General features: G+C 46.3%; 1 protein-coding gene across 2 annotated transcripts in view; it reads left to right on the forward strand.

Annotated features, from left to right (window-relative positions):
- Window positions 1–9,638, forward strand: part of ankrd28b (ankyrin repeat domain 28b) — a 35,441-nt gene extending 25,803 nt beyond the window's left edge. Inside the window, exons 10-28 of one of the 2 annotated variants that reach the window (XM_035423214.1) lie at window positions 69–183; window positions 493–575; window positions 1,974–2,037; window positions 2,542–2,610; window positions 3,585–3,725; window positions 4,132–4,243; window positions 4,492–4,518; window positions 4,688–4,762; window positions 4,902–5,103; window positions 5,585–5,672; window positions 6,006–6,123; window positions 6,414–6,633; window positions 7,167–7,254; window positions 7,522–7,605; window positions 7,928–8,073; window positions 8,326–8,408; window positions 8,528–8,610; window positions 9,033–9,124; window positions 9,328–9,611. In XM_035423214.1, the coding sequence (XP_035279105.1) occupies window positions 69–183; window positions 493–575; window positions 1,974–2,037; window positions 2,542–2,610; window positions 3,585–3,725; window positions 4,132–4,243; window positions 4,492–4,518; window positions 4,688–4,762; window positions 4,902–5,103; window positions 5,585–5,672; window positions 6,006–6,123; window positions 6,414–6,633; window positions 7,167–7,254; window positions 7,522–7,605; window positions 7,928–8,073; window positions 8,326–8,408; window positions 8,528–8,610; window positions 9,033–9,124; window positions 9,328–9,611 (2,174 nt within the window). Of the gene's footprint in view, window positions 1–68; window positions 184–492; window positions 576–1,973; window positions 2,038–2,541; window positions 2,611–3,584; window positions 3,726–4,131; window positions 4,244–4,491; window positions 4,519–4,687; window positions 4,763–4,901; window positions 5,104–5,584; window positions 5,673–6,005; window positions 6,124–6,413; window positions 6,634–7,166; window positions 7,255–7,521; window positions 7,606–7,927; window positions 8,074–8,325; window positions 8,409–8,527; window positions 8,611–9,032; window positions 9,125–9,327 lie in introns of both variants that reach the window. The other variant, XM_035423204.1, reaches the window with a different exon arrangement.
- Window positions 9,639–12,018: the final 2,380 nt, after the last annotated feature.

The raw sequence follows: 12,018 nt of genomic DNA on the forward strand, positions 1-12,018 counted from the left end.
ACTCACTGTGCGTTTGTCACATGCAATTGGGATGTAGAGTGTTGACCCTGTGGCTTTTGCATTTGCAGGTGCTGAGATAGACTGTGAAGATAAGAATGGTAACACCCCCCTGCACATAGCAGCTCGATACGGCCACGAGCTCCTCATCAACACGCTGGTCACCAACGGAGCCGACACCGCCAGGTGAGCAAGCTTGGATTTCCCCTTCATGTGGGCTCCAGTACTATTTAAGTGTTCGTTTACCACTGTGAGGTGAACTTGTGAGGATAACTGAATCTTCCAGTTCCCAGTTCACTGCTACACTGCTAGTGTAACCTCTGGTATGCAACTTACTGTCCAGTTAAAATGGATAGTGCGGAAAATGTAAGCTATATTAGTCATCTGAAGAAAGGAGTGCCAAAAATGTAGTGTTGTGTAGTAAATGTGCTGGTTGGGTGTGGAGTGTCGTGTGAGGTGATTTGCAGGTCGGTTATGGTCCTGGCTCTGTTGCAGACGGGGTATTCACGGGATGTTCCCGTTGCACTTGGCCGCTCTCAGCGGGTTTTCCGACTGCTGCCGGAAGCTTCTATCTTCTGGTGAGTGTCTCCCGCCCACCCATGCAGTGCTGGGAACCTGCATGCAGTCAGCCAGCGATGTGCTTGGCGCCATTCAGCACAGAAATAAAGCTCATCTCCGTCATCTACTACTGATGAACCTTTTTTCTCCTGGAACCTCACTAGCAAGATATTGAGCGATTTACATTTTTTTGTTTTATCAGGACTGTAAAACACTGCTGGAAATTTTTTAAAAAGAGGTATACAAAAGAGTTTAAATTCATTGGGTGTACACCCATCTCAGCGGACTTGTGTGCAGGGAGTGGAGCCTATTGAACATGTAGGGCTTAGCTAGCAAAAGTTTATTGATGCTATGGAGAGCCTGCCTCAGATATAAATATGGCTCCTGTTGTTTAATTATTTATGGATTTGAAGATTTGTTTGGTCTTAAGTTATATGGCTGCTTCAGACGTTTGGGACAGAAAACAAATTGACTTTCATTTCAGAGGATGTCATTTCCCAGCCCTTTGAAAGGGTTTGATTTTTTTCCAGGCCTTTGAGAGGCTTGTTTGTTTCCATGATAATCAATATTTCAGTTATTTTAATGGGATTCTGGTCAGGGTTGGTAGGATATGCGTAGTTTGATGAACAAGATGAATAGTGGAGTACTGTATTCTTTTCCCTCACTCGATGGTTGGAAACAATAATGCTAGAAATAACTAAGCTCTTTGTCAGATTGAGGGCTCCCACAGAGCCTGTTGTGATCTTTCCTTCTCCGTTTCTAACTCGTGCCCAAATTGTTACTCATCAAGTGCTGCAAAAACAAATAGAGCAGCTATAGCTGTGGCTTTTCCACTCCTGTTGTGACCTGACGGGATAATGGTCTACTTGTCACTGCCTGTTATGGGGGATGGGAGGGATGTTACTTCTTCGATCCTGGAGCGAGCAGACGCACTCAGCAGTCTGGCCTTCTTGCTGCCTGCCAGTATTTGAAACCCAGCTGGACGTTAAAGATTCATGATTACAGTGCGTTGATACAGCAGCATTCTGTGGCTTTAGACTCAGCAGGTTTGGAAATGTCATCTTGTTCAGTTAGTGCCTTTGGCATGAATGCATGAGCCTTATTGGACGATCCATCAGTTGATTAAAATTTCATATGAAACGTGGCTCTAAACGAAGGGAAACATCACCACACTTTCTGCTTATAGCGTTTCATAGAGACAGTCTTACCTCTGATGCTTAAGGAGTGCTAAGTAAATCACCCAGTCTGACTGCACCACAAGCAATGAGATGCAACTGAACAGATTGAACCAAGGTGCTAATACCTGACAGCAAAGCTGGTTGCCTCCATTCACTGCCCGTTCATTGGCGCTAAACTGCAGACCGGATGGTGTGTATGATGCTCCCTGTAACTGCAGTGAAATGTCACCCCACCCCCAGGCTTTGACATCGATACCCCTGATGATTTTGGCAGGACGTGTTTACACGCTGCAGCGGCCGGAGGGTAAGTTAGGATGTTTTCATGTCTCCCCGTCACATGACCTCTGCACACGCTCGTTTTTTTATATTAGTTTGAATGACAGTGGCGAATAATGCATTCGAAGAATATCCATTAAGAAGGCCCTGACATGGATTATGTCACCGAGTACTCTGTTGACAGGGGCATGGAGACTCCTCTCTGTAGGAAGCTTAAATATGGGGAAAAGACGATCATTTCGGACCATCAAGCAACAAGAGCCATTGCCCTTACCTTTTCCCCCGCCCCAACATGATGGGAAAATGTGTCCCATAGTGTTTGCAACTCCCAGAACCCCTCAGTGTTGGAACACTTGTGTTTCCATGGTTGTATTCGCTACCTGTGTTATGGTGTAATGATCAAGAAACTGGGCTTGTAGCCTGGAATTCCACACTGACCTAATTTTATTTACTTTAATGATATCCTTGAATGCCACAAATGTTGAATTGTGACTAAATAAACTGAGCAATGGAATGTGCTTCTGCTTCTCAGGAATTTGGAGTGCTTAAATCTCTTGCTCAACACTGGGGCAGATTTCAACAGAAAAGATAAGTTTGGGAGGTGAGTACCTTGTTTGTTCATATGTAATCTTCTGTCATGACTGTCCTTAGTTTAATTCCATCTCAGTCTGGCTTTCTCCCTGGGGGGTGAAATTCAGCAGGGAAAGCCAGTGCCATTCACCATCTGCAGCAGGAAGGTAAAAAGCAAGCATAGCCCGAGAGGCTCCTGTTATAGTTGTGTACCATTCAGTGGCCTGTACTCCAGTAGTAAATGGAGCGTACTGTAGTAGCGTTACGATGAGTAATTATTTTAGCTTGCTGTGTCTGCTGTGGTAGGTGCCATGGGGATTTATCCTCTGGAGAATTATAATTAATCATTAATGAACTTTCCATCGTTAGGCTGCTTACCGTTGCACATTTGCTGATTGTCTGCAGCACAAGGTCATTCCTGCTCCACACGCATGCTGGTATTCAGCAGAAAGAGGATGCTACCGGCTAAATTGAATAGAGCAGAGATGCAAAACCCTGGTCCTCAGGGGCTCACTATTCAGCAGATAGATTATTCATTTACTCTTAACTGTGGAGAGAAGTGAAATCTGTGATTGGGACAAAAACCCTGATTGATTGAATTCTGTCGTGCTCGGTGCACAGGCATTGTCCTTCTGCTGCTGGAGGGGCGCTGTGTCTGAGCACAGGGTTTTTGGGTGAAATATGAAAGGGCTAACCCAGGGAAAATGTTTGGTTGCACGTACTGTAACAAGCTTGTGTAAGTGTCCTCTGAAAGATCATTTTGTTATGAGTTCGAGATCATCCAACTCACTGTGGTTTCCAAGCATTTCCTTTGCAATAAACACAACTGGCTAACTGACATGGCTATACATGGAAGTTCAGATCTATTTTAAAGGAAGTGTTTTTCAGAGAACTGGGCTTGGTGGAGTTTTAAAGGTGTTTACGTAATGGCGGAAGTTGATTTGTGCTCAGTGTGGTGCCCGTGAGGTTCAACGAATGTGATTTTGGCTTTGCCGCCCCCTGCAGGACACCTCTGCATTACGCTGCCGCCAACTGTAACTACCAGTGCCTGTTTGCCCTGGTGGGGTCTGGGGCCAGCGTCAACGACCTGGATGAGAGGGGCTGCACCCCGCTACACTACGCAGCCGCCTCCGACACAGACGGAAAGTGAGTGGCAGCTCTGCGCCATGTGTGTGTGTGTGTGTGCGTGTGTGAGTGTCTGTGTTCTCTGCCTTCTCTGCATGTGGACTTGTTTCTCTGCATGTCCATGCCCGCATGTACGTGTGCGTCAGTTAAGTCTGTGTGTCTGTATGTTCGCGTGTGTGTGTGTATGTGTTTCTTGTGTATGTGTGTCTGTCTCTGCGTGCGTGCGTGTTGTGTAGTGTATGTGTGTTAGTCTCTGTGTTTGTGTGTGTGTTGTGTATGTGTGTCAGTCTCTGCGTGTGTGCGTGCGTGTGTGTTATGTAGTGTATGTGTGTTAGTCTGTGCGTGTGTTATGTTGTGTATGTGTGTCAGTCTCTGCGTGTGTGAGCCTGTGCCGTGTATTGACTCCCTGTCTCCGCTGTGTCCTCAGGTGCCTGGAGTATTTACTGCGGAATGACGCAAACCCAGGGATCCGGGACAAGCAGGGCTACAACGCGGTGCACTACGCCTCGGCGTACGGCCACCGCCTGTGTCTGGAGCTGGTGAGTCTGCACAGAAGCTCTGCCGTCTGCTCGCTAATGAGCACGTTCAGGGGAAGTGATCTGCTTTGGGTGGTTCATTAGGGCACACAGGCATAATGTTCTATGCTAAAAAACCCTTTGAATACCCATATTAGTTGTACTATGTGTGTAGTTGTAAATGTGTGTTGTAAATGTCTTGTGAATGTGTGTTTTGCACACACTAATTAATGCATCCATTTGAGTGTTTCAAACCTCTCCTTATTTTTCAGATTGCTAGTGAAACACCTCTTGATGTGGTAAGTTTAAAGTTTTAAATTTAAACTAAATGTATTCAGTAAATACGCAGCAACTGAAATCCATTAAAGCCCTGTAAATAGACCTAGAGTGGTCTGTCCTAAGAGTGTTATGACCTGCGGTGGTGTTGATCTGAAACCCTGGATGTACGCTAATATTCTGTTCCCCCAGCTTATGGAGACGTCTGGGACCGACATCCTGAACGACTCTGATGTCCGTGCTCCCATCAGCCCCTTACACTTAGCAGTGAGTACAGCCTCCTCCTGCAGCATGACGTATCACAGTCTGATCTTCACTGGAGATGATCAGTATTTCCCTTTCCCGCGCTGGAGCAGTGGAAAGTGCGGTGTAGGCCACAGCTTGACCAGATTCTCATCTTCTGCAGGCTTACCATGGTCACCACCAAGCTATGGAGGTTCTGGTCCAGTCCCTACTGGACCTGGACGTGAGGAACAGCCAGGGCCGTACGCCCCTGGACCTGGCCGCCTTCAAGGGGCACGTGGAGTGCGTGGACGTGCTGATCAACCAGGGGGCCTCCATCCTGGTCAAGGACTACACCCTGAAGAGGACCCCCATCCATGCTGCAGGTACGCCTGCACTTCGCAGGACGTTTCAGACACTGGCTCCTGTTCACACCATTCCTTTTTTGGAAGCATCAAGAACCTACTTCTGCATGAAAAATGATTTGCCTTCCACCTTGTGAGATGGTGTACAGTACAAGGTGGTGTACAGGGAGGATTTTCCAGTCTAAGCCTTAGGGTCTGCAAGTTTTAGGGTCTGATGGAAATGACTTGCCAGTTTTCATATCCTGCTATTACATGATGTCTTACAAATGCAAATGATCTCGTCAGCAGTAAATGATTGCACACACATATGGTAAAAGTGTAAAGGGTTGAGTTTTTACTTTTAACTTGTGCATATAAAGTCCATGTATGTTCCAGTCATAGAAATCCAAATCTCTAGCCCTCATGCCACTCTCCTTGTGCTCTGACTACATGTGTATTTCTGTGTACATTTTAGAAGGGGCCGCACTTTTTCTAATGATTCATAAATGGCATTTCCTTCCAGCTACAAATGGCCATTCTGAGTGTTTGCGTTTGCTGATTGGTAATGCGGATCTTCAGACTGCTGTAGACATTCAGGACGGCAATGGACAGTAAGTTTGAGAAATCTGAGGGTGCCGTGCATGAGTGTCAACTCTGGTGTCCTTCATTTGTGTTTGCAGTTCTGGAACATTCTCTGCTTGGCAATAGGGGGCTTGGGAGTTGGGAGCTTTTGGAACTGGTCAGCTAGACATGTATTTGTGGTTCTCCATATCCCTGCAGAAATGTGAATATTTTACTTAAATTCTTTGAGTATTCAGTCAAAAATGTTATTGGTTAATTAGGTTTAGTTTGAAGTGAAAGCCAGTATTTGCAGAACCTGGGCAGTGGGACACTGATCACAACCACCTTCCAATCCTTAACTCTGATTGGTTGGCTTCTGTCAGGACTCCCCTGATGTTGTCTGTGCTGAGTGGACACACCGACTGCGTTTACTCCCTGCTCAACAAGGGAGCCAACGTGGACGCCAAAGACAAGTGGGGGAGGACCGCTTTACACCGAGGGGTGAGAGGCCCACACTTCCTGTTGGACTCTATTCTTTAATACATGGCACATTAAGGACCAGTATCTAGAGCAATCATAAATGGCTTCACATTTATGTTTTTAAAGAGCTCTCAAGAAATTAAATGGTTGTTTTAAGCGAGTAAATAATGGTTGCCTATCATTGGAGAAACTCTTGTATTTACTCCAATGCAGCTCAGTAAATGGTGTTTGTGAAACCTGGTGGTTGTAGTTTATGGCTCCGGCCGGCGGCATGGCTGTGTTTGAGATGGCGGCTGCGCTCTCCTGTGCAGGCGGTGACGGGCCATGAGGAGTGCATGGAGGCACTGCTGCAGCACAGCGCCAACTTCCTGGTCCGGGACTGTAGGGGGCGCACCCCCGTACACCTGGCAGCTGCGTGCGGACACATCGGGGTCCTGGGGGGGCTTCTGCAGGCAGCGCAGTCCATAGAGGCGCTCCCCGTCATCACCGACAACCGGGGTTACACCCCCCTGCACTGGGCCTGCTACAACGGTACTTCTGCATGTCCCGCTTCGGTTACAGGAACCGCTTCTGTAACGCATGCTGTTTCCCTCAGTGATGGAAATCTGTTGCGCATTATTTTTCTTTATCCCTCTGTAGCTGGAGCTATTGCACGCTGATCAGTAGTGTTAGCTGTTATGTGACAGCCGTTAGCATTGACATTGCTAGTGCAAGCTGCAAAGTAATTTTACTGCAGGGAGATGATACTGCACAGACTGTTATGACAGTCAAGGGAATAAAATTTTGCCTGCAAATTTATAATTTGGGAACCCAGATGGGGCAGCCCTTTTGTACCCATGAACAAGGTGCCGTGTTCCCTAAATTGATTTGCAAAACATCCAGCCGAGTACATGGAAATATGGGGGAAAAAGGTTGATGTGTTTTGAGTTCTTCTGTATAAGTGTGTCTGCTATGCAAATATAAACCAAGTGTATTTAGTCTGATATGGAAGATTGTTTTGACTGTTACGCAGTCATTGTACACACAGTGCTCACAGGTGTGGATTGACGTTGTGCTTACCTCAGGTCACGACACGTGTGTTGAAGTGCTGCTTGAGCAGGAGGTTTTCCGCAAGGTGGAGGGCAACGCCTTCAGCCCCCTTCACTGTGCTGTGTAAGTGTTCACTGCACTGTGTGTGTGTGTGTGTGTGTGTGTGTGTGCGCGTGCGTGCGTGTGTGCGTGCGTGCGTGCGTGTGTGTGTGTTCTTGTGCTGGCCTTATTTGCCACAAAACTTGCTGCAGTGTGAACTGGGTAAAATGGTGGGCCTAGGTGGGCTTAAATGGGCTGTCCTCATCATTAAGCATTTCTGTGTGGGTGTTAGGCATGCTGTACATGCTGTACGTACCCCAGCAGAGGACTCTCTGTTCTCTGCTCCCTCAGAATTAACGATAATGAAGGGGCGGCTGAGATGCTGATCGACACCCTGGGTCCCGGAATCGTGAATGCCACAGATTCCAAAAACAGGTAATCTTACCAGGGAGGCTTACATTCACGGATGGAACTCACTAGACTGGTGAATAGGTCTTAGCAGTTAAACACTCTGAACAAAAAATGAAACATTGTTTGAAAAACAATTAACATTCAATAAAAAAACTGTTACCACCTCTGAATGTAAATTTAAATCCGATTTAAAATTGTAATCTAGATTCTTTTTAGTAAGAAAATACAGAAGCGCATTTCTGAAATGCGTTCTTTGAGGCCATAGGGACTGGTTAAAGCGGTCCCTTCAGTAGGCTGTGTGTTCAGAGAGCAGAATGAGTTCCCCTGAACGCTCCGCTCTCCGCAGGACCCCTCTGCACGCGGCGGCTTTCACGGACCACGTGGAGTGCCTGCAGCTGCTGCTGGGCCAGAACGCCCAGGTCAACAGCGTGGACGCTTCCGGAAAAACACCCCTCATGATGGCCGCCGAGAACGGCCAGACCAACGCCGTCGGTACAGTCCGCGCTTTCCTTTACTGCGTCTGTGCTCACGCTGTCGCCGTGTAACGGGTACATAAATGCATACGTTTAACTTCAGGAACACTGAACTTGAGGACATTGACTAGAAATCCCATGTAGAAAATGTGTTTTGTTTTTTTTTGTTTTTTAAATGTCACCATTTTATCTTCATAATCACACGTTTAGCATGCATCATATCATTTTGTTTATTTTGGATGATTTGAAAACGCCCTGTCTACTATTTCAGAGGTGCTAGTGAGCAGTGCAAAGGCGGACCTCACAATGCAGGATGCGAACAAGAACACTGCTCTGCATCTGGCTTGCAACAAGGTGTGTGTCCGTTACCGCTGCTGATCCCTCCGTTTCATTTCCCTGCTGCTCTGTAGCGTCTGTACTGAAAGGCTGTGCCTTACTGAACCGCCGCTGTTGTGTGCCTTTCTTTTCTAAAGGGGCATGAGACGAGTGCCTTGTTAATACTGGAGAAGATAACCGACCGGAACCTCATCAACTCCACAAACGCAGCTTTACAGACGTGTGTACCGATCGTGCGGGGGCTTTATTTTCACGTGTTTTTTGGTGTATTTGTGATGCTTTTTTCTTTGACTTATTTTGAGTGTTGTTGAAATATGGCTTTTGCCAGCCTTCAGTATTTATAGTTTGGTTCATTAGCGCCCCCTTGTGATATTTTGAATGAAATGGACTAACACATCCTCACGATTGCATTTAGGTTATGTTTATGCAAACAAAAATGTCTGCACCCTTATATTATACTCTTACATTTATATGTGTGTATGTATTATACATGATAAAAATATTGTGTACATTTTTTATGTGTTTAATTAGTTTGTGCTTGTGTATTGTGGGAGAGGAGTGAGGCTCATAAGACCTCCTCGGTGCTCAGTGTGTGTTTGAGTGAGCACAGCCAGCCTCACTCTGGCTCTGTTCCTCCCACAGTCCCCTCCATGTGGCGGCGCGGAACGGTCTGACGGTGGTGGTACAGGAGCTGCTGGGAAAAGGCGCCAGCGTGCTCGCTGTGGATGAAAACGGTGAGGGGGAAGCCCCGGCCGCCTCTGTCAAAGCTATCTTTACTACAGGGTGGTCAGTTTAAGGAATGAAAGTAGGAACAGTTCAGTAACTGGATTTACTGGTTGGCCACTGCCAAAAAAAAAAAATTATTTAAAAAAAAAAAAAATGTACCATCTACGTTTGAACATGCAATCCTCCTGAAACGCTGAAACTCTGTCCACAGGCTACACCCCTGCCTTGGCGTGCGCCCCAAACAAAGACGTGGCCGACTGCCTGGCTCTCATCCTGGCCACCATGATGCGCGTGTCCCCCGGCTCCAGCATTCCCAACCTGAGCTTCAGTGCCATTAACCACTACTCCAACCCCTCCAAGACGGTGACCTTCGACACCCTGCCCATCCTGAGGAGCGAGCACAGCTCCTACTGCAGCTTCAACAACATCGGCCGCGGGGACGGCTTCTACACCCCGGACGATGAGCTCAATGACTCCGACTCCGAGACCTACTGAGGGAGAGGGGGAGGGAGGGAGGGAGGGAGGGAGGGAGGGAGAGGGGGAGGCGAAGGGGAGGGGGACGGGAGCGGAGAGACACCGCTGTCTTAATCACCAGAGCCCACCTGGCTGAGAAGCCCTTCAGCCGGGCGTGCCTACGACTCAGGAGTCCCACACGGAGAGAGACGCGCGGGAGGCCGGCCTACACCACTGCTTTCTCATCTTCATCTTCATCTTCTTCATCATCATCCAGCGCCACGGGTCAGCACATTTCCGCAGTTACTCCAGCCCAGCTACGCATGACCTCAGTGAAGGTGTTCAGACTGAGCAATGAAACGGAGACTGAGCATTTCAGCCATCAGCCACTGAGGCAATAATCCTGTGTCATCAAGAGCACTTATGGGGGAGGGGGGGCTGACCGAAGGGACCAAAAAGTCGTCCGAAACATTCGAACCGGTCATGACTGCAAATAAGCTTTGAATTAGGCTGATAGAACGGTGACTTGGATTGCTTTTTTGCGATGGAGAATGAGAAAGTCTTTCCTTTTTTTGTCCTGTTGCTGCACTCTGAGTCAAGACGCACATACCTGCATCATCTTTGATTAATGTGGGGGTGGGGGGAATAAATATTTTTGAGACAAAATTTTAATAAAACGGTCGAGCGTTTTTGCGTATAATTTTGAGACCAGCCTGCGTGGTGCTGTCAGGGTTTTTACACTAAACTCCAGAACCTCTGGAAATTCGCATCATTTATTAACTGTATTGAAGATTAAAGATCTGATTTGAAAAAAAAAATTGAACATACAGTTGTAACTTAAGCTAACCACAATGACAGATTAAAACTGGCCTTCCCAGTCCATTATTTTAGAAATAAAGGATTGATCTTTTCCATTAGTGATATCTGTAGGTCATTTTCATCATTTTGTGCCTTCATGAGTTTCTTAATGAAAAGAAGGTGTACCAGAAGCTACCAGAGGGGACACTGTTGATGGACAAAGAGTAACACTACGTTTGTGAAAAGCACTGATACTGTAAGCCAGGCAATTAGCTGCAAGCATGGTTTGCTCTGGGGTGAAGAACACTGTCTAAACCAAGAACACAACACCATTGAATTCCTTATATACAAGATATGATTTATGTTTATTTTTTTCCTCCTCTCCTTGATGTCATTTTGAAAGGTTTCGCTTGCATTCATTTGAAGAAACCATCCAGTCCTGTATGTGATTGTTAGAAAAACGAAAGCATTATTTTTGTTTTTTCTTCAATGATTTTTAAAAAAAATATTTTAAACTGGAAATCTGTACACTATATCGACTGGCTTCATGAAAGTGGAACAGAAAGATTTTTTTCCTTTTGTTTTGAAGGGATGAAACTAGCATGTTCATAGGAAATAGTGACTGCTTGGATACTATACCTTCATGCACACTTTCAGTACATCTGAGATTCCTGTATATTTTATGGGTAATAAAATCCTGAAGTGGGTTATGTAATTTAATAATTAACTGGTTTTGTGGTACTTTGCCGTTCAGTTGTGCTGTTATTTCTTTCTGTTATTTGGTATGTGTTTTGTTTATTTTGCTTTTGAGTCGTGATTTAATGGTAGTTCTGTTGCAGCTGGACTGTACCAAGTAACTATTGGGTAATCCTTCGCCAGTTGCAAAGATGCTCTGTTCATGCATGGCGTTGATTTCAACTAGTCCTGGCACAGTGAGGCCATTTACTGTGTGCCCTCAAGAACAGCAGACATTGTCCGCACTCTTCCTCTGGAAACTTTCCAAGGACACTGTGACACTCGACAGGTCAGCTGGTACAGTCCAACTTGTGATGGCACTGCAGTTACATCTGCCGCTCATTGGACTGTACAGGTCTATATTAGTAAATGCTATAAACCAATGTCATTTTACATCATACTCAAAACCAGGGCTTATGAACCACTCCAACTGGGTCTCATAATTACTGTGAACCAGCAAACGGTGATGGCCACCTACGTTTTGTAGACCACTTTGATCCAGCGCAGACAGCTGAAACTGTACTGCAGGTGGTAGCTCAGACATCAGCCATAGACTTGCCCAAGGTTTTGATACTGCCTGCATGAAATGAGCTGGAAGTCAAGATGACAAAGGAAGGCCAACTTGTTTGTGTAGCCTCTGGATAGCCATGGTTTGGAGAGCGCTTCTCCAGCTGTTTGCTCACTAAATCTTAAGAATCATGATTCCGCTTGTCTGATGGCAAGTGCCTGTTCAACATTCAGTGTGATGCCTTGTTGTGGTTCGACTGCCCTCATACACTGGCTTCAGAGGCACATGGATAGCCTCATTCTCAGGATTTTCGGCCTGAAGTCCATAGAGATAGCAGCATGTTGTTCATTGTACATGTGACCGTTCTCCTTTTGACCATAGAGACAATTGACCATGGAATGAACAGGA

Source organism: Anguilla anguilla, chromosome 1 (assembly GCF_013347855.1).
Source record: "Anguilla anguilla isolate fAngAng1 chromosome 1, fAngAng1.pri, whole genome shotgun sequence".
Classification (NCBI taxonomy): Eukaryota; Metazoa; Chordata; class Actinopteri; order Anguilliformes; family Anguillidae; genus Anguilla; species Anguilla anguilla.